Source organism: Copadichromis virginalis, linkage group LG16 (assembly GCF_057382275.1).
Source record: "Copadichromis virginalis isolate Kocher_CV1m ecotype Utaka linkage group LG16, C_Virginalis_male_GT1.1, whole genome shotgun sequence".
Lineage (NCBI taxonomy): Eukaryota > Metazoa > Chordata > Actinopteri > Cichliformes > Cichlidae > Copadichromis > Copadichromis virginalis.
In genome coordinates, this window is record NC_140633.1 from 26153911 (window position 1) to 26181165 (window position 27255).

At 38.4% G+C, this 27255-nt stretch overlaps 2 protein-coding genes across 8 annotated transcripts in view; one reads left to right on the forward strand and one right to left on the reverse strand.

Annotated features, from left to right (window-relative positions):
* Positions 1 to 3095, reverse strand: part of pkp4 (plakophilin 4) — a 92406-nt gene extending 89311 nt beyond the window's left edge. For 4 of the 5 annotated variants that reach the window (XM_085434109.1, XM_085434110.1, XM_085434111.1 and 1 more), the window contains exon 1: positions 2903 to 3095. The gene's annotated coding sequence lies outside the window, so the exon portion shown is untranslated. The remainder of the gene's footprint in view (positions 1 to 2902) is intronic. The other variant, XM_085434112.1, reaches the window with a different exon arrangement.
* A 113-nt stretch (positions 3096 to 3208) lies between these two features.
* On the forward strand, positions 3209 to 27237 carry LOC146690925 (coiled-coil domain-containing protein 148-like). 3 transcript variants are annotated; one of them, XM_085434114.1, is made up of 15 exons: positions 3209 to 3270; positions 4977 to 5065; positions 5476 to 5597; positions 9799 to 9902; positions 11103 to 11194; positions 11294 to 11445; positions 12507 to 12602; positions 13132 to 13304; positions 13838 to 13976; positions 17014 to 17220; positions 22007 to 22147; positions 23620 to 23738; positions 26055 to 26172; positions 26357 to 26491; positions 27019 to 27237. In XM_085434114.1, exons 2-15 carry the CDS (start codon positions 5011 to 5013, stop codon positions 27160 to 27162), a joined length of 1797 nt encoding a protein of 598 aa, XP_085290240.1. In that variant the 5' UTR covers positions 3209 to 3270; positions 4977 to 5010; the 3' UTR covers positions 27163 to 27237. The 3 variants fall into 3 exon arrangements, with proteins under 3 accessions (XP_085290240.1, XP_085290241.1, XP_085290239.1); XM_085434115.1 differs by lacking the exon at positions 3209 to 3270 and adding an exon at positions 5199 to 5267 and having other exon boundaries at positions 5013 to 5065; XM_085434113.1 differs by lacking the exons at positions 3209 to 3270; positions 4977 to 5065 and adding an exon at positions 5074 to 5257.
* The last annotated feature ends 18 nt before the right edge of the window (positions 27238 to 27255 follow it).

Here is a 27255-nt window from a genome sequence, read left to right on the forward strand (position 1 = left end):
TGAGTCCCACCTCTACTAATTCAGCACACTATTGCAGGGAGTTTCCTTGCAGGATCCAACGCATTGTTTAAAAAAAAAAAAAAAAAGTAACATAAAGACTTGTTTATCAAAAAAGTTGGGTTACTACGTAAAATGTCTTTGTATCAACCTTTGATATGTTGTTGCTGGGCTATTTTCATTCAAAGAAAGTGAAGATTTAGGTAATAATAAATATTTGCATTCTATTTTTTCTATACTTTTACACAGCCAACCTAATTTTTTGCTAGGGTGGTTCCTACTTCTGCACTAATAAAAATAACATTAAAGTTGCCCAGCAAAACGAACAGTCAGCAAAGACAAAGACAATTAAAAAGAAAAAGGTCATTGCCCTGGAAGAAGCTAAATGCTGTGAAATAAGTAACGTATTCACACAAGAGGCCAATATCATACTCACTTGTCAACACACATACACACCACAACAGACACAACATACGGGTATTTGTTGTTACAATATTTAATGGTCCACTCACAGTGAATGAGCAGTTGGTGACCTTGCTGCAGAATTGCATTGTGAAGTTGTTGCTTTGGTTTGCTTGTGGTGAAGTTTCTGGAGCAGTAGCGCAGGTGTCCACCATCAAATTACATTCATTCATGGCTTCGGCACAAATCGAATTCTGCTATTAAAATCTAAGATGGTTCGTGGTGCAGCGGATATCAAAGTGAGGGAAAAGTCGATTACTGTGGGAAGGAATCTAACAGTTTAGATGAACAAAGGCATTATCTAAGGTAACTGTCAATTTTAGTGCATTTAGCTTGACTTGTGAGTGACTGGCTATTAGTAAAGATAATCATGTCAACATTTAGCTAACCCTACATTTTGCTTCTGAATTGATGTCCCCAGGCAAAACATTCAGGTTGCCTGCCATGTGAGAAAACTGCTCTGGTAAGTTTTAAGTCTACATAGCCATAACCAGTGATGGTGCTAGTGAATTGCAACTACTCCCGCAAGTCATCTGTGGGGGTACTTGTCCATCCATTTTAACCACTTGTGCAATTCAGAGTTGGGGGAAGAGCTGGAGCTGATGCCAGCTGTCATAGGCTGAGAAGTGGGGTAGACCACGTACAGGTCACCAGTCCATCACAGGGCTAACACAGAGAGACAGACAATTTAGAAACTGCCATTAACCTAATGTCCATGTTTTGGACTGTGCACGCAGGTACTTTCAAAAGCAAGCTATGACAATTAAGAACAATTAAAAATAGAATAATATATATATATATATATATATAAATATAAAAGTAAATGTGTTTTTCTTTTTTTCCCTTTACTATTCATCTGCTTCACAGACTCTCTAAAATCCTCATCATTTCTTAGTGCAGCCACTCATTGCTGTTTCACATTAGAATCACTCATTTCTCTTTTCACTAATGTGCGGCACATCCCAGCTTGAGTATTTCGACCTTGGCAAAGTTGGCACAAAAGCTTCATTTTAAAGATTCTGGGAATCCAGAGTTTTCCCGCCTTCAACTCTAAAACCCTTTGTCTGCTTACATTTACACCTACACGGTTTCACCCCCACCTCTGTGGGTCTGCACTCACTGGTTTCCCTCTCCTTTTTTCATTTTGTGTACAAAGACAGACAGAAAGACAAACAAGCAAACACACGTAGCTTATATATTCTCATGCACTTCTTAAGTGCATGCTTGTGTCTGTTATGCTTGTATAGTATTGGCTACAGATTTCCTTTTTAATAACAAAGTAATCACTTCATGATGTGATTTCTTTGGAAATAGAAACATAGAGCTTATATATTTGATTCTGCCAATTTTTTATTTTGTTATCTTAATTATAAATTATATCCCGAGTCATTTGTTTGACTGACGTGATTTTATGAGACTGTTGTGAATATGGTGGTTTTCCCTTATGAATAAATGCTACTGATAAAGAAGACAAATATAAGCCGTTAAAAACTAATACAAAGAGTTGTCTTTGACAAGAACACTTTAAAGTGTTTTTGTAACACCTAAAGATACACTTTGCAGTAGAGGCACATTTGTAACAGTACCTGAGTATTCCTTCTACCACTGCCCATATGATACCCTAAAGAGCAAGCACTCAGTTTGTAACCAGTAAAAAGCCTTCAAAGACAGCAGTTTGGTGAGGATCGCATGAACAAGGTGGCCTGGGAATGAATCAAATCCCCGGTCTGAATTACTGTTTCAGACTACCCCTGCCACAAAGATAGGTTGATCTTGCACGGTGCAAAACGATGACAACGTAGAGTCACGGTTACCGTTAAAAAAGAAACTACCCTCCTTAAAATGCAAAATAGAAGTCATTAAATATGGCGTAGCTTGAACGTAGCTAGTTCAACCTGAGGGTAAAAGGTACGCCAATCTAATAGGAGCAGAGTTTGGATCTCCGCCCCTTGGCGACCTCGCATTCCAAAGATTCCCACACTCTAAGCTCACCTGCCTTTTCCTGCACTACTTAGCAACACGTTTTCAAGGGCATTGCCACACTAAAGTGAGTTTTTCTACAAGAGGAAAACTAACCCCGGAGCAGTTTCCGTGCATTTACATTAGCCGGCCAAGTTTTCACCCCAACGGTTAGGCATGGCATCAAAAACAGCGCGTGAAGGTCCCTCAAAGGTGTGCGTTGTTTGCGATGATTTGGTCACAAGAAACAGATTAGGGTAGTATTAGATTCTTCCCCGCTGAGAGGAAGCCAAAAGAAGCTTGTCTTATGCCGCATGCACAGACTGAAAAAAAAAGCAACCACTCTCTTTTCACTTTCCGACTTCAAGAAAGCAGCCCATACCCTCCTTCCTGCTCTGCGCACAGATGCTTTCATTTCTCCCTGCGTTTTCGCTCCAATTATTTAGCAGTTTGCAAAGAAAAGAAAAGAGAAACATTTCCATACCTTGGGAGGATTGTAGTTGTGCTGGCTGAGCTGCGGCTTGGATCTACATTGGAACGTGTAACTTCATCTGTAAAGTCCTGCCTTTTAGTCCCATGCATGTGGAAGAATGAAACTCGCGTCCACACTCGAGTGAAGAAGACGACCCCTCGGCTGCTCCTCGCCTCCAACAGCAGTCCCAGGCAATGCGAGCGTGCATGACGTCAGCGGGAATGTGGGAAACCGATGTGCACTCCTGATTGGTTGCAAAGCGAATACGGGGGCGTTCCCGAAGAGGTACGCGTTGTTAAATTAACCAATGACTGAGAAGATGATAGTTACCTTGGTTACCTGTTTTGTCAACCCATACACTATAGAAGGGAGAGAACAAGGTAAGCTAGGTGGCTCGTCGGGTATATATACTTAGTTTACAACGCAAATAATCGCTAATTGTTGTGTGTAACTTTATTGTAGGTGTAGTTTGAGCTTGGTCTTGTAGGAAACCTTTGGTTCACTTGTTTTTTTTATGTGTGTTTTTTTGTGAGGTTGAGCATAAGTTCTACCTAAGTACTGTCGCTAAACTATAGCAGTAGCAGCTATGACAATGATAAAGTTAAGCGTTTTCTAGTTTAATTAAGTAATATAACAATTGGTAAAAGTCGGTAAAGTAAATTAACAGAGCTTGGCTTGGAAAATATTTAGGTTAGTTGTATGGCCATAGTTTTAACAGCAAAAAAAAAAAAAAAAAAAAAAAAAAGACAACCTAATGATTTTTAAAAAAATATTTCTTTTGTACATTTACCCCACGTGCCACCTTTTCGTCACTGGTGTTATCTTACTCATTATGCAAATTTGGGGGGCTTCTATTAATTATTATTTAGAATAATGCAATGATAATGCAAAAATCATAAGATAATATTTTATTATTTCAAAGCGTTTGTTCAAAGCGTCAATGTATGATATTTGCAAAGCCATTTATTAGCAATAAAATCAAATGAAAGCATATAAAGAACACTTAAAACGAGTGACAATGCCATTCTTTATATCTTAACCTGTACCTGTACCAAATTTCAGTGGATGTAAAATTATTATCTCAGGGGTCTAATGTTACCCATAAGGAAGGTAACAGCAGTGACAGTTTTCATGGAAAATGCTTTTTACAAAATAGATGCTGCAAGCATCAAACCACATGGTAAATGGTAAATGGCCTGTATTTATATAGCGCTTTACTATGCGCACACATGATGTCAGTCATCTTATACTCACCAAATTATGTCATTTAATCTATTTATATTCTGTTGTTTTGTTTTTGTTTTTCTTTAACAATTTCCTAACTGTGTCGTATTAGTGACTTCAACTAAAAGCTTCTTATGAAATTACAAGATAAAACAGAAAAAAATCTGATAAATGAAAAGAGACACTGGTCTCATCATGACCATTTCTTTATAGTGCTTCAGGAAATCTGTGATAGTAAGTCAAGTGATGTCATTGTTGGGATGTTTTGTTTCAAAATAATAAACGTTTCTCATAACACCAGTGACACAGTTTTAAGGGACCATGACTGTCTTTATATATCTTACAATATTTATTTCACATTTTGCTTCATTTTGTCACAGTCATCATATTTTTAACATATCTGATTGATTTGATGCAAAAACTTATATGCAAAACATATAACAAAAAAAACACAGCCTTTACCCACCATACTCCACTGTGAGGACAAACGCTGTGGTGGTGCCTGTTCTTCTATATAATTTAATTAAAAAAACAGATATTGTGAATTTAATGGATGAGGAAGGAAAAAATATTCAAATTTAACATGGAAATAAATTGTAAATAAAGTGGTTTTTAAGTGTAGTAAAAGCCAGGGACAGAAAAATTGACATTTCTAGAATGACCTATGTCTTGAATCCAAAACAAAGGCAAAAAAGAAAAAAAAACATTCCAGCAGTATATCACACACACACTGGCTGCAGTACACTAAAACTTGTTGATGTTAACTAGCATTTTAAACAATGTCACACCAAACTTTTTTTTTTGTAGGCAACAAAGCTGTGCATGTGTTTGCAGCGCAATAATTAATGTATTTATTTTGAAGGTACTCTGGTGCATGAAGATAAAGCTCCACAGTGATGAGTGGAAAGGATCTACAAACATTCATAACGAGCATTAAAACGGAAGATGTTGGTAAGTGAGTGAAAAATGGCTGGAATATTCTGGCTTCTGACATAGTGGTCTACTGAACTGTTGAACCGGTTTGACCTGAAGCCCTCATGTCGAATTCTCCAGGTGCCTTTCAAGTCTGTTGTTTTTGTCACAGGCACAGCTTGTGTTTATCCACCTGCTTCCTTGAGTCAAGCCGAAGCACTGAAAAAAAACGTCTGACACAGTTTGTCTCTGCTATCCCCCTCCTCCTGTGCAATCATTTCTTTATTACACATACAATCCATTAGAGCTTAACTGGTGCTGCTCCTCTGTCTAACCTTTTTTTTGCTGAAGTCAGCATAAAGTTTTTACTTCAGACATTAAAAGTGATGAGATTTTCAAGAATTCCAGTGATCCTAATTCATCCATATCATCTGTTTTCATCCATGCAGAAAAACTGACAGTGCGAATGAAAAATGGTCTTGGCAGCTCAAAATACAAGCCGGCAGAATATAAAAGACTACTAGCGATTGTTGATGCCAAACGCCAGGAGACTGATCTAATTGGACAAAAGGTAACCTTTTCTTAGCACTATAATCCTTGTGCTAATAAAAAAAGCTGTGTTTTCCTAAAATAAAGTCCTGTTGCATTTAATAACACGTTGATTCAGCAGCACATAAAGGAGTATGTGGAATAAAACCACTCATTATACATCAAAGGAAGTGTTAACTAAATAGCATGTCCTCAGTAGTAGTAAAAAGTGCAATATCTGTGTGCGTGCATGTGTGTGTGTTTACCTTTTCCCACTCTTTCATATATGCCACACGCTGTAAAAGGATTTCATTTAGCATAAAATAGACATTGCATAATTCTTGTAGTTTGTCCAACAACATGAAAGAGAGCAGTAATATCACTGCCATACAGAATGGCATTTCTGTGAATATTCATTTGGCTTCCTGTGGTTTTTCCCACCACACTGTTTGACGTTCATAGTCACATGATTATGAGCTGATCAAAAAGTTAATGCTAGGGGCACTGGAGATTAGGCTGTTAGACCTGTGTTGTTTTAATTAGTAAATTGTGTCAGAAGCCTTCTAGCATCATCGTGATAGCCCATGGCTTCTTCAACCCTGTGCTCTGGATAACTTAGATAAGAGAGGCTATGTTCATATTGGCCCTCCTGAAAAAGCAGGCTTTTTGAACATCTCATATTGGTGATGTGATAGGGGTAAATAAATTACCATGAGTAGCCTCAAGCATGGGATCATTTTTGCTTTCTATAAATGGACTGGCAGCATTAGTAGACAGTAAACACTTGGCAGCTCTATACTACACTCTGTGCACTGTGTTACCCAATATACAGATATGTGTGTATGTAAACACTAAAAAAAGGAGTGGGAAACATATTTTTTTCAGTACTGTTTTGATTACAGGTAGACATCCAACAAATGGGCATAATATTGCTACATTTTCCCTACTGATTCACCTATATTAATGTTTACGTGTTTTTGCTGAAACACATTATATTATAAGAAAATGCATAACTGACAGATTCCATGTCTCCAATATTGCGGGAGAATCCCCTTTGTGTGATTGCAAAGTTATTGATCCTTTACTCATGTATGACATTTCATTGATGATTTGTATTTCAAAATGTATTAAAAGGAGCAATAAAGAATGAAAAATGCATAAGGAAAGGGTATATCAGAGGGACTGCTCAGGATGGAGCTGATTTGGAGACAAAGTAAAAGGGGCAAGGTTGAGATGGTTTGGCCATGGGTAGAAGAGTGATAGTGCATGTATTAGGAAAAAGCGAAGGTTAATGGATGTAGTGAGAAAGGACACGCAGATAATTGGTGTGATGCAGAGGATAGGGTGGCAACACCTGAAGGGAGAAGTTGAAAAAAGAATGAGACATGGCTTATAACAATACCTGTGGTTTAAGTTTAAATCCTTCAAACTGAAAAAGATGACTTTTTACTCATTGTGTATGAAAGGAAATTAAATGTCCTCATACAACTATTTTTACATTGTTCATGTGGATGTCTACGAGCTGAATATACAAACCCTATTATAGAGAATTTAAGACACTGTGTAAAATATAAATAAAAACAGAATGGAATGATTTATAAATCACATAAAACAGAATAATAACAGAAGATAGAAAATATGACATTTTAGTATTTCATGAAAAATATTAGGTTACTTGGCAACAGGTCAGTAACAGGTCAGAGGATAAAAAGAGATCTTAGAGAGTCAAAGTTTCTCAGAAGTAAAGATGGGTTGAAGTTCACCAATCTGGGAAAAAAAATTTGTGTCTACTAATTGTGGAAGAATTCCATAAAATGTAAACAGCTTGTCATCTACAGTACATAGTATTACCGAAAGATTCAGAGAACAAATCTCTGTACACAAGTGACTAGGTTGAAGATTAATACTGGATGCCTGTGACGTGCATCGCTGCATTAAAAACAGCCATGATTCTACCATGGAAGTCTCTGCATGGGCAAAGGAATAGAAATCACTGCCTGTGAATGCAGTTCAGCATGTCATCCACAAAGACACGTTAAAACTCTGTGATGCAAAGAACAAGCCATGTGTAACATGATTCAGACAGGGCAGTGTCTTCTCTGGCCTAAAGCTTATTTGAAATGGACTGAATTAAGTGTTAAACTGCTCTGTGGTCAGACAAATCTAAATATGAAATGCTTTTCAAAAACATCCTTCATCCTCTGGACTAAAGAGAGGGATCATCCAGCTTGTTATCAGCTCTCAGTTCCTGATGATATGGGGCACATCAATCCAACATCTATTACAAGAGCATTACTTCGTAGCAGAAGAGTCAGGGTGCTGAACAGGCCTGTCTGCAGTCCAGAACTTTCACCAATTAAAATCATTTGGCACATCATTAAATGAAAAATATGACAAAGCAGATATAGAACTGTTGAGCAGCAAGAATCCTACGTCAGACAAGAATGGAACAACATTCCTCTCCCAGAAGTCCAGCAGCTGGTCTCCTCAGATGTTTACATACTGTTGTTACACAAAGAGGAGATCGCTAAACATGGCTCTGGCCCAACTTTTTTAGAAATGTGTTGCTGCTTTCAAATTGAAAATGGCCTCATTTTTTTTCTTGAAGTAGTGCAACTTTTCATTGCACATGAAGAACTACTACATGTTTGTTTCACAGAAAGTAGAGAAAGAATGAACCAGAGTTAGAAGAAAATCCTCTTTTATGTTATTAGTAACATAAAATCTTTTTTCTTTTATGACAAGTCAAGGAGCCTATTGTGGAAAGATCTATGGAAACGTGAGAAATGTATGAAGGGTGAGCCATGGATTTACACAGAATATTCTAGGTCAAGTACAGAGTTGATTTTCCGACGGTATTATGGTCTTCTGACTTGAAAATAACCATTTTCAATTTTTTTTATCCAGGTATTTCGTATGGGTCTTGCAAGGTGGCATGTAATCCAGGCAGACCTTTGAATATTTTATACATTTTTTTACATTTTCCGTCTGGAAGCCAGGAAGTGTTATGTCAGCGATTTTTAAAATGCCATACATTTTGTTTAACAGAGGCATAAAAATAAGATTGGTATGGGTTAAGAATTAAATGGAAGGAAATGTTGTTAAATGCATGAAAATGTATAATGTGGTGTGAGAAAAACTTTAAATATGAGAATTAAAGACCTCAATTTTCCTTTGGTTAGGTTTAAGCAAACAATAATGTTCACTAAAATGTTTTAAGTGCCTTTACCTAAAAACTGATTGGGAAGCTAACCAATTTAATGGCTATTATAATGCTAATAAGAGTAGATATTAATGGATTAGTTTTATTTGGCAGAGTGAGACTACAAATGAGGTGATGTAATTTTTGCTCCAGGCACAGTTTTTGCAGTCCAAATGAGTTATTAGACAGCCAGTGCAAATTAAAATGACCTATAATACACTGCCTGGAAGAGGCATGGAATATCAGCAGTTTGGCCTTTTTATTTCAGTGCTGCACTAAAATCCAACTGAGCACTGTAGATTGACTTACTATAAAATGAGCATTAGCAAAACATATCCAAAAACAGCAATCCCCTCTGAACACATAGACACAGCATTTGAATGTATACCCAAATCATTTTATTCACTGCTCATCTGGAAATTACTTGCAACCATGTTTTGGTTTTGTGAGATTATATTTTGTGAAAAAAAACACTGATAAGACAATGCGTTGCTATGCTAAAGGTGCTCTAACGGAGTGCTTTAAAGAGGGTTTATGGGGGGGAACCCACAAGTGATGACAGATTAAGACTGCTACCTCCCCCGTTTCTCCTATTAACATGCCTAATGTGTATCATTTGTGTTTCATCAAATTTTTTCCAGTTTATTTTGTTTTTTTGCATTAATAGTGACACTGTTCCAGCTGAATTATGAGTCACTCAAAGATTTAATAATGCTAATAAAAACTGAAGCATGCCTTTAAATGGATTAAATGCTTTCAACCATAAGAATACTGCGTATTTCACATTCTTTGCAACATTATGATGTATGTATAAACTATGTGCACAATATGCTTTGTGCTTCATTCAAAATGGTCTAGACATTTGATGCGTTAAAGCACTGCGCATAGAGATCTCTCCGGATGAAGTTAATTGTAGGCGGAAATAAATGTTCCTAGTTAAAGTGCATTTAAAAGCAAGCACTCCAGCCAAATGCATGTTGGGCTTCCAGGAAAACTGTTTATTCCTGCTTTGCATTTAACTGCCTTGTGAACCATCTTATAGGTTCACAAGACTCGCTGTGCAGCCAAGGCAACCAAGGAGAGCTCCATATTACGGCAGCACAGACAGGTGTGGAGCACAGAGTGCCTCAGGCTGCAAAAGGCTGAGTAAGAGCCCCCTATTACTCCCTGTCATTATCTGCTGCAGTTTTCTGAATCTGCTATTACACCATGCAAACATTCCACTTAAGCCCCATTATGCCTAGCCAGGAACATGCATGAAAAAATAAATAAATGAATAAACTGGACACACAAAAAAGATGAAACAAAAAATGTGTCCGAGAAAAAATGAAGAGAGGATATTTAAGCTGATTTTCTGACTCCATGACATTAAATTAACAGAGAGAAGTGGGTGGTTATAGCCATGCAGAGACAGAGGGGTATACTAAATGGAGGAAAAGTGTTCCTCTGTGGGTTGAGGCAGAAGTGTGGGACTGGGGGCCCCAGCAGTGTCATGTCTTGTGAAGTGAGAAGGGCAGCACTAGCTCTGGGGTGCAGCTTGTTTGGCTGCATAATGACTATGTCTGAGCCACCCAAGGTTAATGATGTACACAAGCGTTATCCTCAGTAATGAGCCTAGTCATAAGGATGTGCCACTGCTTGCATCTCTCTCCACACATATCTAGTTAAAGTACCTTGGGATTCAAACAAGCAAACAGCAAAGTATATCTCTATGGTTACTTGTTCCTTTTTGCAACCATCTCAACCATGTTAGCAAGAAACAAATAATTATTGTAGCTCTCTCTGTGGGTCATTTCAGTATGAAGCTGCTCACAGCAACAAGACATCCTACCCCTAACTTTTGTCAAACTTTTGGAGAAAGTCCACCAGCGAAGTCTGTAATACTCTGTGTGTGTGTGTGAGATAGATGAAAAAAAGTTTTCACCTTCTTATGGCCATCTCTAAATGTGGAATTGTTGTAAGCCAAATGCAAAGAACATGCTTTTTTATTTTACTCATTTAAGGGTAAAATATATACTTTTTACACCGTTATGTATAATTAGCAGCTACCTTTCAGGTCATGGCCGCTTGTACAAATTCAGATCAATAAGTTGTCATATAGTTTTATAGATTAAGCTACAGAGCACTCCATAACGTTAGGAAGCTGACATTAACTCCATGTTTATTAGGTACTGCATTACAGTGATGCTTGCATCAATAGATAAATAAATAAAGTCTCTTATTCTGAAACAGGCCATTTTGCATAATTATATCATTTATGCTTAGGTTTAAAATGAGTTCATTATTTGTCATTTAAATTAATGGATATGTTTGCATTTAATAGAATGCATTTGTTCTCTCCAACAGAGAGAAAGCTGAAAATGACATCCATTATTTTATAAAGCAGATCAGGCCAAACAATATAACGGACAGTGCCATCTTCTCTCTTCAAGAATATGGTAAACAACTACATTTTTTATGTGCATTTGTGTCACCATCACCTTGCTGTTTAAGCAGTGCACTGCTAATGTGTATACCTGTGTGTTTTCGGGTTTTAGAACTGTTTCTTGAGAGGGAAATTGAGGCATTCAGGATAAACTCTGTGCAGCCTATTTATCAGCTCAGGGATGACCTGGTCTTCAGACTGGGTGAAGTACAACATCAGCAGCTCTCTGCACATCCATCAAACTGGGAACAAGTGATACAACAGGTATTGTGAGATATGGAATAAGGGCTTAGTGATTTTGATAAAGACCAGCCATATATATATACATGTATAAAAGAGTGTTTTGCAACATATGTCCTTGATTGGGGGAAAAAAGAAAAAAAGTGGCAGTATTTTTTCCTGTCTATACACTTCAAGTCTTCAAAAGCAAATCTAATCAGCGGAAACTCTCTGCAGGTACCAGACCAAAATAGCCCATCCAGCTCCTCCACAGAAGTTTACAATCTCTTACTTTCACACAGTGATCTTACCTTGTGCCCAGCAGTATATGCTGTCCATGAAGCTGTTGTTTGTTAGATATCTGTGGACCCTAAAGACATAAATTCTGTCTGTGACTCTGAGAGGCTTTTGCTGGGTCTAGAGATGAATCGTGAGATTAAGGAGTTAGCCGGGTCTCAGAAACACCTTACTGGGAATGAAGTGTATTCCCCCCCATGGCCTCCTATTCTCTTATTGGCCCATAGCCCTTACCCACCTGATTGCTGATAAACACACATTTTGTCTTCCTTTCCCAATCTCTTATTCCACCACTTTTCCTTTCTCTGCCTCACAATAAAAAAGAGAAGCTGAATGCTGTATAATTGTGCTTTCATCCTGGAGTGAAAGTGAGGAGTTTAAAAACAACACTAAAATTGGCACAGAATTGGGTGGTACAAAAAGAAATAGAAAAGCACACAGTAGGCGACACTATGCTTGTGTACAACTTTTAAAAATGTTAATACTGCTTAATATTTCTTAAACATTACCTTAGATCTAACTACTCCTTTTAATTAGGCTCTTACAGTTTTAATAGGCCTAATTAGTGATTTTCTATTATTGCAGCAGTCTATCAGAAGTTCATAAATTTAGATGACCGAAAGAAAATATATATAAATATCTTGAGAGAGAGTTGTTTGTGGCAGAGGACTTCCAAGGTAGCCAGAGCAAGATTTGTAGTTCTGTTTTACCATTTTGTTTTTTCTTGACAACAAAAGGTCAAACTGGCATGTTTGTTTTCTAACACTGTATTTAATACATTTTTTATGTTTTCATTCTTGTACCAACAGATAAACTTTGTCAAAGCACAACAAGATGACATTATTGCAAACTTTGATGAAGAGTATCTGGACCTGGAGAGAGAGATTGTAGGCCTTGGCCTGGAGGTTTGTTATTTTATGCAGAGAAATTTCCATTGTCGATAATAGCATATTCTTCACCTTAATAAGTGAGTGCTACAGTGTGTCGTGAGAGGAAATTAACATTTCATTATGCAGGGAATGCCAAAGTTTGCTCCATCTGAATATTTTGTTTATTTATTTTGAACTAAGTTAGACGTTTATTGGGTCATCGTTCTATTCTTCAGTAACCTCTTTACAGTTCTGCTTATATAACTGACTACTGAGATATGCATCCAACATGTTGATATTTAGAACACAAAGCTGAATATTTTCACCAGTATGCTTAACAGTTAGCAAGATGTTTGTTTTAGGAAATGCTTCTCCCTGTTTTCTCCAAACACCCGTCCACAGCATTAATTTTTGAACCCCTGCTTGAGGGGTTGTGTTTGCTTGTATTAATTTCAAATGTCAGTCAAAATATATGATTATCCCAAACTTTTATGTAAAACTGTATATATCAAGCACATAAAAAGTCTATAGGCAACCTCAAGGATTGCCATATTGTCCTTCACAGAAATATCTCACTAGTGCTTCAGATAATTTGGTGAACATTCCAGAAGAGGTTTTGAATTCAGACTGCCCTTATCCAGAGCTGAAGGACTCACTGATCGAAGCCTTTCACTCCCTATCAGAGAGATACCAGAGCAGGCTGCAGAGCCTCCAAGAACAACTGCAAAGGACAGACAGGTATGTCTGAAGATGTCTGAAGATTTAAGCTTTGCTTTTTTCCCCTTATTTGCATAATTCAATGTTTTTACGCATTGCTGGATGAAATATATCGCTGGTTTTTACCGCTAACGTGAAATAGGTGGCTGAAATAGGCTTTTAATGATCTTCAGCCTTTCATTTAGATAATTACATGCGGGAGCAGAGCTCTGCTGTAACTGGACAGGTCAAGATGAAAGATTAAGAACTCAACAGGATATTAAAATCATATAGATGCATAGTCACTTCACTCTGCAGAAACAACCTTTTAAATACGTATTTCTCACCAGGAGAGTGATTATATCAATATCTCCAAGCTACTTCAGAGCTCGATTTTTATTTACATACAGCTGCTTTTATATTATTGTTACACAGTACTGCTTTTTATCTGCATGTACTATATGAAAATGCAATGCAGTCAAATGAAGGTAGAGAAAGACAATTTTGTAGTGTTGCTTATCTGTTGCAGTGCTTTCCTTTCTGATCATGTACTGTTTGTGTTGAAATTGTTTCAGGTTCTGTGGCTGGTGTGAGCACGATCATGAACACTTTACGTTCACAGTGTCTAGGTATACTCATGACATACCCAACCACAGAGCCCTCTGCATGGATATGCTGTTGAGATTCTTTCCTGGGAAAAGTAGACAAGAGCTGGTAAGTACTTTAGGGGAAAAATCTGAATTAATTGTTAAATTTATTTATAAATGGACAAACAGAAAAGCCAGCTATTGTTCTAATCAGGAAATAGGTAAAAATCTCTAAATGTACAAAATTTGATGGTTGATATTTTCATATGTAAAGACATTTTGCATTAATTTTCTACAAGTTATGAGAGTAAATTGAGTATATTTTTGGTTTTTACACTATTCTATGACATTTTATTAACTAGAATAGTAGTGGCATAACATTAATAGCAGCAGAAGTCAAAAATAAAATAAAATAAATAAATAGTTGTAGTATAATGTAATTAATCTGGTGAAGCAATGATCACCTTTGAAAAGAAGTCTTGTTCCTCCTCATACAGTTAGAGTCACTGCTTGAAGCCAACCTGTGCAACCACAGTCTGGTGTGCTGACCACAGAACAACTGAGCATCACGTGCCTTGCTCAAGCCTAAAATGTATCTTTGGGTAAATTGGTCCCCAGGTTTGAATGATTGGTCACTTTCCACCAAGCATCATTTTATTATTATTTCTTTTTTCTTTACTACACACAAAACACACACATACATGCTCTCTTACATGCATTTACCATAAATTAAGGCATTAACTTTCCCACACACCCATCTAAAAATGTACTTTACTCCCCTGTGAGAAGCAGCCCCACAGTGTGAGTCCCAAGCTCCCTGATCAATGTAGCTTAGTACCCTGAACCCAGCAGTGAGACACATAGATAAGCCTGGACAATGATCTGCTCAGCACGCTGCAGGATATGCCATGTCACCCACTGTGGACAATTTGCTCACGCCACCGCCTAGCATCACCATGACAACCGCCAGACCCTCTCTCCGTCCTCACCATCACCCAGAGACCTGTCCTCATATCAGTTCCAGCTGGGTGCTGCATTTAGAGCTGTGATCGTTCAGCCTTAGGGGAGTCTTGCAAGGAGGAGAGATGCCTTTCTCCATGCCCCTCACCCAGAAACATTCCCAGAGTTGGACTAATTCAGCTATTAGTCATAATTAGACTGGCTTGCGTGCATAGGATAATCAGTGAGAACTATAGATTGATTTGCTGAAACCTCTCTGATTACACTCACAAATGCAATTCTGCTATCAGCATGTGGAAAAAAGAAATCTTGATTTTATTCAGAGTTTTTGGCTTTTTCTCTATCTGATATCTAAATGAAATCAACCGAACAAGTATGTCTTTGATTATATCCAGCAAACTAGTAAAATGGTCCCCCTAGCTGAACTCAGCTCTGCCTGTGTGCATTTCCAGTGAAAACATGAATTGTGACTGGCATGTGTGTGATTTGTGATATTTTGCGTGTATTTGTACACGAAATCCCATTAGCACTCCAGACAAATTGGTGACTTGGAAATTCTATAGTTAGCGTTTTAATCACAATTTAATTATATTTCTATGGAGTCAGCATCTTAGCCCTAATGTTTCTTATGTTGTTTTTCACTTTAGAGCATTGAAGCCTGTTCTTGTTTGAGCTATGGTATTCTGCTCACCTGCCGTTAAATTTGATCTCTGTGCAGTCATTTTAGGATGATAGCGTCATTTTCTGTTGCTTTTGTCAGTCATATTTTAGCTGAATAGAAGGTGTGAGACAAATGGTTTGTGGTATGTAACAATTGAAGAGCCTTGGTGATAAAAGCAGCCTAAATGTTTGCAATTTCTTGCAGTTCTTCTTTTTCTTCCTCTGATCCTGTAGAAAAATATCCGAAGGAAAATAGGGGAAGTGTAGAAGGTTTATTACTTTTCTCTTTTAACCTCGAGATATTTTAAATATATCATATCTTGCAGTAGTTTATCCATAGCCTTCAGTTGATATCCAAGTGGCTATCCCTATCTCAGAAAAGTGTCACTTTAATCTGTATATGGTAATTTCTTGTATTTTTGGGTGACCTAAAGTAAAACCAGCATGTCACTTTCACAATCAGGTGGTAGTACTCCAGCCAGCTATAAGTGGACATCTCCCTCTGCTGGATGGGGCAATTAAATGTCTATTATCTTTGTACCAGCAGAGAATCAGCAGGATTTCATAATATTAATATAATAGTAATAATAATATTCCATGCTAATAGTAAAAATTATTCATACCTCTTTGTACTTCTGAGTTTATATGGCCATTATTTATTTCACATTCTCCTCCAGGAAACCTTACTCTGCAGAGGAAATGTAAATGCAGCAGCTGAACTAGGTGGTGTTACACTCTAAGTGTATACTGCAGGTACAGTGCTGTGGATACATCCACACAAACTGTGAGTGCAATGGCTGAAGTGCACCCAAGCCTGTGCACAAGCATGCAAACATATATGCACATATCTCAAAGGCTCATGCTTAGTCTTTACTTCAAACCACAGTAAAGGCAGGGGCAAAAAGAGAAAGGGAAGAACAAAGCAGGTGGGGGGCTTTTCCTCAAGTTCTAAAGTTGTGTATTAATAAACAGGATTTGCTTGACTGCCTCTGGCGCTTCTGTTCCGTTGGCAGGTCTGTCAGCTCACTCATTTTCAATAAAACCATTCAGCCGTCTAATGCCTTCCCACCGTCAGTTAGCCACTATTAGCCCATAGATGAATATCATTCCCTCGGTTCCAATGAAGCAGCCAAGTGGTGCAGCCTCTGTGAGCGCTGACACAATGATGAATAGCTACAGGCAGCCCTCACACAGAAAGGAACTGTTTTCCTGTAGGACATTTCAAAGCCAGGAGAGAGAGAGACCATTTTATACACCAGCAGAGTTAGATCTGACACAGACTTGTCCCTATGGTCCTGCTGCCATTATTGTAGAATGTAGTAACAAAGGGAAGTTTTTGGTTTGCCATTAGCATATTGTTAATTTGGTGCAACACGATGCATAATATATCAGAGTTGCCGTTTGGGCTGTGGTGCTTTAGTTTTGAAGCACTATGATCACAGTGTCATCTTCCAGGTTTTTTTTCTGACTCTGTTTATAATTGTGCCTGATACATCTGTACAGTTAAACATACAAACAGTACACAGTTCTCATTCTTCTTCCAGCTGGAGCATGAATATGTGTGGGACTTGCAGCGCTTCACCCAGGCGCAGCTAAGAGCAGTGCCCCAGCAGTGGCAGCGAGACCATGAAGAACTCCTGGCCCGAGCCCAGGTCACACTGCAGGAGGCAAAACATGCCCACCAGGAGGAGCTGGAGCTACACAGAGACCGCCAGAACCAGCAGGACGTTTACTTGCATCTCAGAGAAAAAGTTAGTGCCTCTTTTATACCTTTGAGTCTTCAGTTGTTGCATTTTTGAGATACACTGAAATCTACTTATGGTGCCAGAATATACGTTTTCCTCATATATATTCAGTATATGCTATATAGTTAACGTAACATCTTTTTTCCTATATTCCTTTCAAGCTATCTCATGTGCAGCTGTGATAGTGTTAAGTTTGAGGGAGCAGATTGCCTGCTTGTGTACAGTATATCTGCTGATGAGGCTGTATATTACGCCAGGCTGCCTGACAGCATCTCTTGCTTTAGCTGCCACTTGGGATGGGCTGTGAATGCAAACAAGCTAATAAGAATGGTCTTATTAGCTTGTTTGCAAGCTAATAAGACTTGCAAACAAGTCTTATTAGCTTGATGTTGCTGTCTCCGAGGGGTGCTAGTTCACATTCGCACAACAAACAAGTTACTCATGTGAACAAATCCATGTGGTGTTGATATAGCACCAAGTTGCTTATGTCCTGTGGCTGTTTGGATAAGACACTGATGTATGAGGTAGGGCTGGTGGGAGCCGACAACACCGAACCTCATTTTGTCAAAAAAACACCACAGAGGTTGTTTTTCTGCTGTTGGTTTGCAGATGCAAAGTTCTAGGATTGTTTTCTGTACAGATCTGTGAATTCTTCCCTCTTGGCATGAATTAATTCTTTCTGTTTTCAGTGTTTTTAACTCTATATTACCACAATTTTGGTATCTTGTTTCGAAAGTTGTTACGAGACTGATCCTGATCCTAACAACCACAATATATAGTTAATAACTAGAGCCCAGCCAATATATATTGGCGAGGGTGGTGTATTGCCCGATAATTGGTATTTGCCTTTATATCGGTATTGGCATTTAAAACTGATAAATGAAAATTAAAAAAGTAAAAGAAGAGATGGAAGAAACTCTCTGTTCTATGAATGTGGATGTTGCATAATTTGTCCACCAGAGGGCACTCTGCAACTTTCAAGATTATTTTTAAACAACATTTTCATATCATCCTAGTTAGGACTCATAAATCGCTACAGTTACCAAATATTATGGGGGAAAAACAATATAAGAAAATATCGGCCAAAATATCAGGTTTGTAAATCACCAAAGATTGTATCGGTCTTAAAAAAAAGTCTATATTCTTGTAGCGCTGTGAATAACGATCTCCACTCCTTTCCTTCTGCTACCTGCCAGTAGATTATTTTTCACATTTGTGTCACACTGAAGAGTTGAAATGTTTTCTATACAAAAGTTTGAAAGATAGTACATTCTCAAAAACAAACAAAACCTCCCAATTTTTTTTATTTTACTTTCTAAATAGTAGTGCAACTTTATATATGACCATATACTTGATATGTCTTAAAGTGCATTATCCTAAACTTAAAGCAAAAGTTGGGGAATTGAAGACTGACTGTCAATAGGTTATTATTTTTTTCTTATGGAGTGTAATTTAAGTAGTGGATGTGCACATATTTGAGTTTGCGTGGAGGCTCAGATGGTGTCTTGTTTTCATTCAGTCTTTCTTTCCACCGCCTTTATCATCACTGCGCAGTGACACTGCAGCGAGGCAAGATGGATTCTCCTTCCGATGCGTCTGCCTCTTTAATGCTTTGGTTTCTGCAGCTGCTCCCTCTGATCCAAACAACTCCCCTGACTCTACTGTGAGTCATCCCTGTTGTATTTAGTGTACTGTGTAGGAAAATATGGTAGCAGAAACTTGCATATTGGAGCTGGCAGTATAATATAAATAAATGAATCAATCAAAATGTATATTTTATGGAGGGCTAACGGTCAACATGATCTATAATTCAAGAGCAGTCCATCCTGGTTTTTTTTTTTGTGTTTTTTTTTAACAATACAATTGTTTTTTTCCATATAGGGGTAATCTGATGGAAAAGGATGAAAAGCACAGTTTCAAAAAAGACAACAGACCCTTTGGAAACAGCTTACTGTGAAAAAGAATTATAAAAGAAAGATTATAGTGATGGTACTTTTTGGTTAAGGCGGTAGAGTAAGTGCCTACTTGTTACGTTTTCTTCCTTGGGTTTCCACATCTCGTCTTCTCAGTGGGTTCAGATGAGAGCATACACAGGACAGTTTTTGGTTAGTGCCGGTCTGATTCTGACCTCATTATAGTGAGTGAGGTTGTGTGCTGCCATCCCACTCAGACACTCTTCAGGGAATGGTGCAGTGGGAAGAAATCAAGGGTAATTGATTTTAGAGTTTGCTTGAACTCTTCTGTTCTAGAAGGGGCAAGGATGCCACAGAAGACAATCTAAACTCATATGTATGCACTCAGATGAGATTACTGATCATATAGCAGTTTCAGAAAGCGCTCCAGACGTGAAATTGTAGAAGCTGTGGTTGTTTTAAAATAAAAAGATATTTAAGATAACTAGTCAACATTACATGCATGAGACCCAGCTCACAATCGTTCCATTTTATCACTGAAAGACAGACTCTTCTTTTCAAATCACCATCCGTTTGTTCTGGCTCTTGTAATTAGCTCGTATTGTTCTCTGTGTTACTGTTAATTCCGGCCTTTTATTGTGTCCTTGCTTTCATTTTACCTCCCACTTATATCTCGCTCCCAGGCATATTTGATGAGTGATTGTGTTTTTTTTCCACATGAGTAAATAAAGCCTGGAGGGATGACAGATTGTTGCAACATGCTCAGGTGGGAAAGGGATGAGCAGGCCAAAGGACAAGCGGCACTACAAACAAAAAAGAAAGATTTCACAAAACCGGAGGTTTTCTTTTATAGCCAGCACTCTTTTTTTTCTCTCTCCGCCCTCCCACCTTATCTCCAGAGTACTTTACCAAACAAACATCACTGTTATAGATTAACTTATGGCCACATTATTTATGTGGTCTTCCTACAGTAATCAGGATATTCTCTAGGCTCTGTGTGAGATCGCCTGTCATCGAGTCAGTCATTTAGTGGCTGCCGAGTCTCTCTGGTGGCCAGATGAAAACAACTGTGGAGTTGAGACAGTGTGTGGGCTCCACAGTGGCTCAGCTGACAACTCTCTGAGGAGTTAATTACGCATATGTCTATAATTTTTCCTTTGCACAGTGATGTACCTGTTATGGAACTCAGGAAAATGTTCATTGTCTTGGGTGTAAAAATACAACAATAATTGCATAGTTTCATTTTTGTCATCTTGTAATGGACTTCAGCTCTTGTCCCTTAAAAGATTCTGTAAATTTCATGTATCATTAACGTCACTCAGCAGAGTGTTCCCGCATAATAAGGAGTAATGCTATTCTCGCTTCTGTTTGTTGCAGTAATTTACAGCGCTGATGATTTTATGGTTTTTGATTTTTTTAAAGCCTAATCTGCTTCCATCAGCTGTTATATATATTAAATAACTTGCAATAGAAAGTTATGATGGCTGCTGCAATGCCGGCTGACAAAAGACATTTAACTGTACAGTGATATTAACAAAAGCTTTGAGCCAGCTGCAGTGCTCCGATAAAAAGACTATCATTCTTTTGTTATTCTGACATCTCTGCAGTCTTTTTTGTGCTACCATGAAAAAGGATGGTTTCCCATTTCCATTTGAATTCACAGAAAATGAGATTCCAGTGACAAATTACTGTAGACTGTACATAATGACCATTTTATTCTCTTTGTGCTACCTAAAATGCCTCTTCATTCCTGCCTAAACAAGAAGTCTTACAAAACACATTCAGACACTGGGAATCTTGGAGTTTTTAAAGAAACATTTCATTGTTGTGTGACCTGAGTGTATCAAAATATATGTACTCCCTACACACCTGCCTATATGATTTTCTATACATTTTGCAGGTATCTTATTTTGACTGATTGAACTTAATGGATAGTTTAATTATGTGTACTTGTTTTGCTGAGAAAATATGCCCACTAAAGTTATATTGGGTAACTTGTCAGAATATGCCAAAATTTCATTTTTTAAATGATTTATTTATTTGTTTTTTTGCATGGGTTTAAGCGTTTGATTATGTGAACACCAGAAGTTATTCAAATTATTACTGTGACCGTTCACAACCACAGGATTGTACTAAACAAAGCAATAATGGAAACTGTTTAAATAGCAAGTGCGTACATAGCTATGAGGCAAGAATGAAGATGAGGATTTCCATCTTTAGCACTGCTAAATAGAAGTGGATTAGAGGCTGGAGTGTTTAAATTCTTCTCTCAATCTCACAGCTGCTGCTTTCTCTCAGGCAGACATCATGTATGATTAACTTGATGATATTGCTGGTGATAATGTGTGCCTGGTCAGTATTCAACACTTCAATACCCGGCATGCCACAGAGAGGCTGCTGCATAACAAACCTGTCACTCATTCCCCAGCAAATGTTTGTGGCTATGTGTGTGTTTGAAAAGTTAAGACAGTCTCTTTCCAAATATCTAGCTGGGTGACTGAGGATTGCTATTGATTTTCTTTTTTTTCTCAGCTAAAACTTGAAAAATCTCTACATTTTTAACTTGAGGAGCTTCTGTGTAAATATAATTAATCTAAATTGCAGAATGAGGATGCCATTCTCCTCACTAGGATACGTTTTGTTTTAGTGTAGGCCTCAAACGCAAGGGTTTTCTTTATGATTCATTGTTTAGAGGGGCCTGAGGGGGATCTAGAAAAGTGTGAAAAGCAATTTTGGCACCTCCTCTGGAGTTCGTGCCACAATTTGGCAGCTGGTTGTCTCCGTCTGAGTAATTCTTTCCAAACAGTTGCTAATAGACAAGAATCTGCCTTTTTCTTTTCTCCTTCATCCCTTATGTGTGTCTGCATGTGTATTTGTAGTTGCAGCAGTGGCGAGCCCAGCAGGAGGAGTTAGCAAAGCTTGAGGCAGCAATAGCAGCCAGACAACAAGAGGAAGAAGAGGCGAGGTTAAAGAGGGAGCGAGAGAAGGACGCCGCCATCAGGTTGCAGCAGAAAGAAACAGTAAACACTTCTCCACCCTTATAACAAATGTCGTTATAGGTTTGTTAAATCCTGGGACATTTGCTTATTAATGTCTATACTTTTGCATGTTTCACCTTAGCTTATATTATATATTTTATTAAAGCAAGCATTTTTCTAGATGATAAATGCTACCTTTTGGTTGGTTAGTGTTTTGTGCGAGTAATTCCTTAAAGCCAAAAGCTCAAAGCTTTAGATATTTTTGTTCTACTGTTGAACTGTATCATAACAATAAGAGCAGAGATCCTTAATATGGTCATCTCAGGCACACAACTCTGCTGTTTGTGAAGGGCAGCCAATCAGGAGAAGTTTGCTACTATGGCCAGCTTTCAGGAAGGAGGAGCTAAAAGTAGCTTTTTTAAGACAGTACACAGGATGAACTGAGCATCAGACACAAGACCATATGTGTGTTAAAGAGGAACTTCTTTGAACTGTGACTCATGCAACACTGCCCCAGCAAAGGCCAAGAATAAAAATGTGGAAGTGAAAGGCCAACTTTAATTGTTCTTTTGGGATAAAATGAGTATGAATTCTTATGCTTCACTATGGTGCGTTCCATCCACTAACATGCAAACATCCAATCAAAAACAAGGGACAACTATGTAGAAGACAATGGGGATTAGTTTAGGTTTAGATGAGTGTTTACAGTATTGATTTCATGCTTTCATGCTTTCATGCTTTTTGATGCTTTCAGTACAGTATTGAAAGCATCAAATCATTTTGTATGTGCGCTCGTTCTAAAACCTTTTCATGTGTATGAACGGATGAGTGTATGAATGACTTCTCAAGGAATGAAATATCACTGAATGCCTACAAAACAACCGCTGAAAGTAATTGTCTCTTTCTTTTAGAAGTACTAGAAATGCCATAGAGTTTCTTTGGGTAAATAAAAATGCATTATATTTAAGGACTTTAGGAATGAATAAAATAAAAGAATAATTCCGCCATGGCAGGGTTTTTGGTTTTTTTTTAAAATTCACTGCGTTCAAATTTCTTGCCATTTATGGCTCCAGAATCTGAATGATTTAATTGTGGGCATGCATGGATATCAAATTGAAAGCACACTGTGGATATAATTACATGGGTATTTTGATTATTCACTTTAGTTATTGAACCCACAGGTACGACAGACCAGAATATGTGTGTGTGTGTGTGTGTATGTCTGACTGTTTAATTAAATTTCTCCTCAGGGGTCTGCTAGGCGAGTATAGGCAACCTGAGACATTCTGATTAATGAGAACATTTAGGCCTCATTGGATTCCATATAATTTAGCACAATAGTCTGGCAGACGTTGAAATATCATCTCATTCTCTCTATTTACACTTATCTGATTCCTGCTCTGTCTCAATCAATAGGACATGATGATCCTAAGAGTTTCCGTGGGAGTCAACTTAGTGGAAGTGTAGCCACTGTTCTTGTTCAGTTTTAGTCTTTGTTGATTTTTTCCCCCCAGGTCAGACAGTTTTATTTAAAGCAGCAGAAGAGGAGAGAAGTGCTGGAGCAGAGGGATCAAGAGAGGCTTGCTAATCTAAGAAGCGTCATGGAAGAACAGGCAAAGCGAGATAAGGAGAGGTGAGTGTTGCACCATGGGACCTTGAGTTTTCAGCGCTGCCAAGTGCATCAAGGTTGTTAAAGGCAGCTCAGAACCCTTAGATTTTCTGAATTACTCAAAACAGCCATGACATGTTTTTAGTCAGCCACTTTATGTGTGCAATTTGGGCGATCACTCACAGGAATTCACAGTGTTGTCCAAAATTTACAAGTGACCTATGTCTATTTGAAAAATACATTCGAGTAAAAAGTGGAATCTAACATGCTGCATTTTATTATTATGTGAAGCACTTTGAACAAATACAGTTACTAAATTATTTTTACATAATTTCCATTGTAAGCAGTGAGTGACAGAGTTCACTCAAGAGTATTAACAGGAAATTATTACCATTTCACCTTCATTTGTATCATGTATCATTAGTCAGTCTTTTCATTGACTAATTAAATAATACACTTTGGAACTTTCATGGACACAAAACTTAAGAATACAGTGTCTATATTTTTTCTTCTTTACATAGTCTTATCCTATGTAAAGAAGAAATTATATGTATATAATATTTATACATACACTCTGTGGTCACTTTGTATTAGGTACACTTTTTTCTGTACCTGGGTTGAACCGCTTTTTTTACCTTCAGAACTTTGTTAATTCTTTATGGCATAGATTTAACAAAGTGCTGGACGCATTCTTAGAGATTTTGGTCCATATCAATAAGTTAGCGTCACACAGTTGCTGCAGACTAGTTGGCTGCACATCTATAATGTGAATCCTTTGTTCCACCACATCCTAAGTGTCTTCTATTGGATTGATATCTGTTGATTATGTCGGCCAATTGAGTACAGTGAACTCCATTTTGGTGAGCCAGTCCAAATTATAGCCTCAGGTTCATGTTCTTAGTAAAAGGAGAGGCACTCAGTGTGCTCTTCTGTTGCTGTAGTTCATCTGCTTCCTCTTTCAATGTGTGTTTGCATTCAGAGATGCTCTTCTGCATACCTTTATGCCAGGGAGTGGTTATTTGGGTTGATGATGCATTACTATGAGCTCAAAAGCAGCTTTGCCATTCTCCTCTCACCTCTGGCATTAACAAGGCATTTTCGCCCAGAGAACTGGCACTTACTGCGTATTTTCTCATTTTCAGACCATTCTCTGTAAATTCTATAGTTGTGTGGACAAATCCAAGCCCATCAGCAGTTTCTCAAATACTCAGACATCCCATCTGGCACCAAGAGCAATGCCATGTTCAAAGTCACTTAAATCAGTGGCCTTTCCCATTCTGATGATTCCTTTAAACCTCAGCAGGTCATCTTCACCGTGTCTGCATACCTAAATGTAGACATGTAGCTGTAACTCATGTGAGTAGCTGATTAGATGTTTGTGTTAATCAGCTGTTGAACAGGTATATATAATGTATTAGTGTATATCAATCATAAAATATTTACTGAATACACAGGAATATGTACTGCTAAATGAAAAACATAGTATTAATCAGAAATCACGGCTGATTGTAGTTTCTTAAATGAAAAGAATGCTCTGATAATAATAATGGATTGGATTTATATAGCGCTTTTCAAGGCACCCAAAGCGCTTTACAATGCCACTATTCATTCACTCTCACACACTGGTGGAGATAAGCTACGGTTGTAGCCACAGCTGCCCTGGGGCAGACTGACAGAAGCGAGGCTGCCATATCGCGCCATCGGCCCCTCTGGCCAACACCAGTAGGGTAAAGTGTCTTGCCCAAGGACACAACGACCAGGACAGAGAGCCCGGGGATCGAACCGGAGACCTTCCGGTTACAGATACGCTTCCCAACCCCCTGAGCCACAATGTAGCATTACAAGTACTTTCTCTGAATATTTGCAACTTTCTAACACCTCCATGCTCGACCCTTGCTGAGTCACTGGAGATGTCGCACCTCATCAGTGATGCGGGGTCAGTCAGACGTGAGCACACTGGAAACTTTCAACAGGAAAAATAATGTCTCAGACTAATGTTAACTTGCTGCTGAAAAATAAAACGTGCCTTTAAAAACATTCTCTTGCGTGGTGTGGTTTCCATTTAATTTCTCTGCAGACACACACTCACATTGAATCCGTATAATGTTGTTGACTTTGGCTGTGAGAATGAATTCAGATGCGAAAGGGATTCGTTGAGGAGCTGAGACAGAGATAAAAGCAGGTGATGGGAGAGGAGCTGCACTCTGGCAGCACCGTAGAGCCCTCCACAGCCTGGAAGTCTGCTGTGTCAGGAGCAATATGTAATGTTGATTGTGGCAGTGGCAGAGGAAGAAAGGGATTGTTTAGGTCTGATGTCCACACCTTTTCTGCTTCCTCTAGGGTGCAGTTTCGGGCAGATATGCTACAACAGCGACGGCTGGATAGAGAGGCGCGGGAGCTTGAGCGGCAGAGAGAAGAAGAAGAGAGACAGAATCGTCTGGAAGCTCTTAGAAACCAGGTGGAGCATTATCTGGTCTTTCAACCACTTGGATTAGTTCTGTCAGTGGAAATAACTCACAGGGGAAAAAAACTTGACTCATCCTTATCTGAGTAAAGGCATCACTGCCACCTTATGGCAGTAAGTAAAAAGACAATTGTATATTATTAGTAAATCCAGTGTATATTTTTCTTATTTCTCTAAGGTTGGGGTGGTGGCAGAGGCAGACCCAGAGAGGATGATGGCAGACACAGAGGCTTGGAAGTGTCGACACTTGAATGTAAACGAGTTTGAGCTCCAAAAGCCTCTCTACAGTATAAACACGTACACAGACACACAGGTGAGACATGATAGGATCTGCCCTCCTAACCACTTTCTTTGCAAAGTCTTTAAGGCTGCATGATCATTTGCCCCTGTCCTCTTATCTCTGCTCTGTATGTATTGAGCCTACATGACGTCTCACTCCCTCACTCACGTTTCCTTCGTTACATTAAGTCACTTAAGTTTCAGTTCCTTTTGGGTGACACTGACCAGTGACCCATGCACTGGTGGAAAATTATGTAAGCTGGGTGGCTGGCCAAAAAGTGTTTGTCCTCAACAGTCTTAATTTCAAGGCCACCAAAGTCAGTCAGTGAACTGTAGAGTCTGTGTGTGGTTTTGTTTTAACAGGTTAGGATTTGGGTATTGTGTAATATAGGTATTGACTAATGATTGTCAGACTGTGATGCTTTTCTCTTCTGTCACCAAATGATGATGAATTAATGATCAAACCTTATGTCAAGTATTAAATGTGTAGTGAACCATTAAAAACAGCAAAGGTTGCATAAAGCAGCTGTGTTTATAAAAAAAAAAAAATCTATCTTCCAGATTGTGTCTGATCCAAGAGTGCGGGTTGAGCAGGCTCTGCGGGAGGTCGGTCTACACCAGAGTCAGTATGCCAGAGAGGTTCTGTCTGTCATCGAGCCCCCCAAACCACCTCGGCGAGACACAAGGTCCATACTTAAATTCTGACCCAACTTTTGTTTAAGTCATCTTATGAAGTCCCACTCTTGTCCCAATATTAAACAACATATGGCTTATAATGAATTTGCTTCATGTGTAAGA

Coding starts and splice junctions, on each gene's coding strand:
- LOC146690925 (XM_085434113.1), top strand. CDS start 5,152: ATGTCGAATTCTCCAGGTGCCTTTCAAGTCTGTTGTTTTTGTCACAGG. Junction 9,903..11,102: donor CTCAGGCTGCAAAAGGCTGA/GTAAGAGCCCCC, acceptor TCTCTCCAACAG/AGAGAAAGCTGAAAATGACA. Junction 13,977..17,013: donor GGAAAAGTAGACAAGAGCTG/GTAAGTACTTTA, acceptor TTCTTCTTCCAG/CTGGAGCATGAATATGTGTG.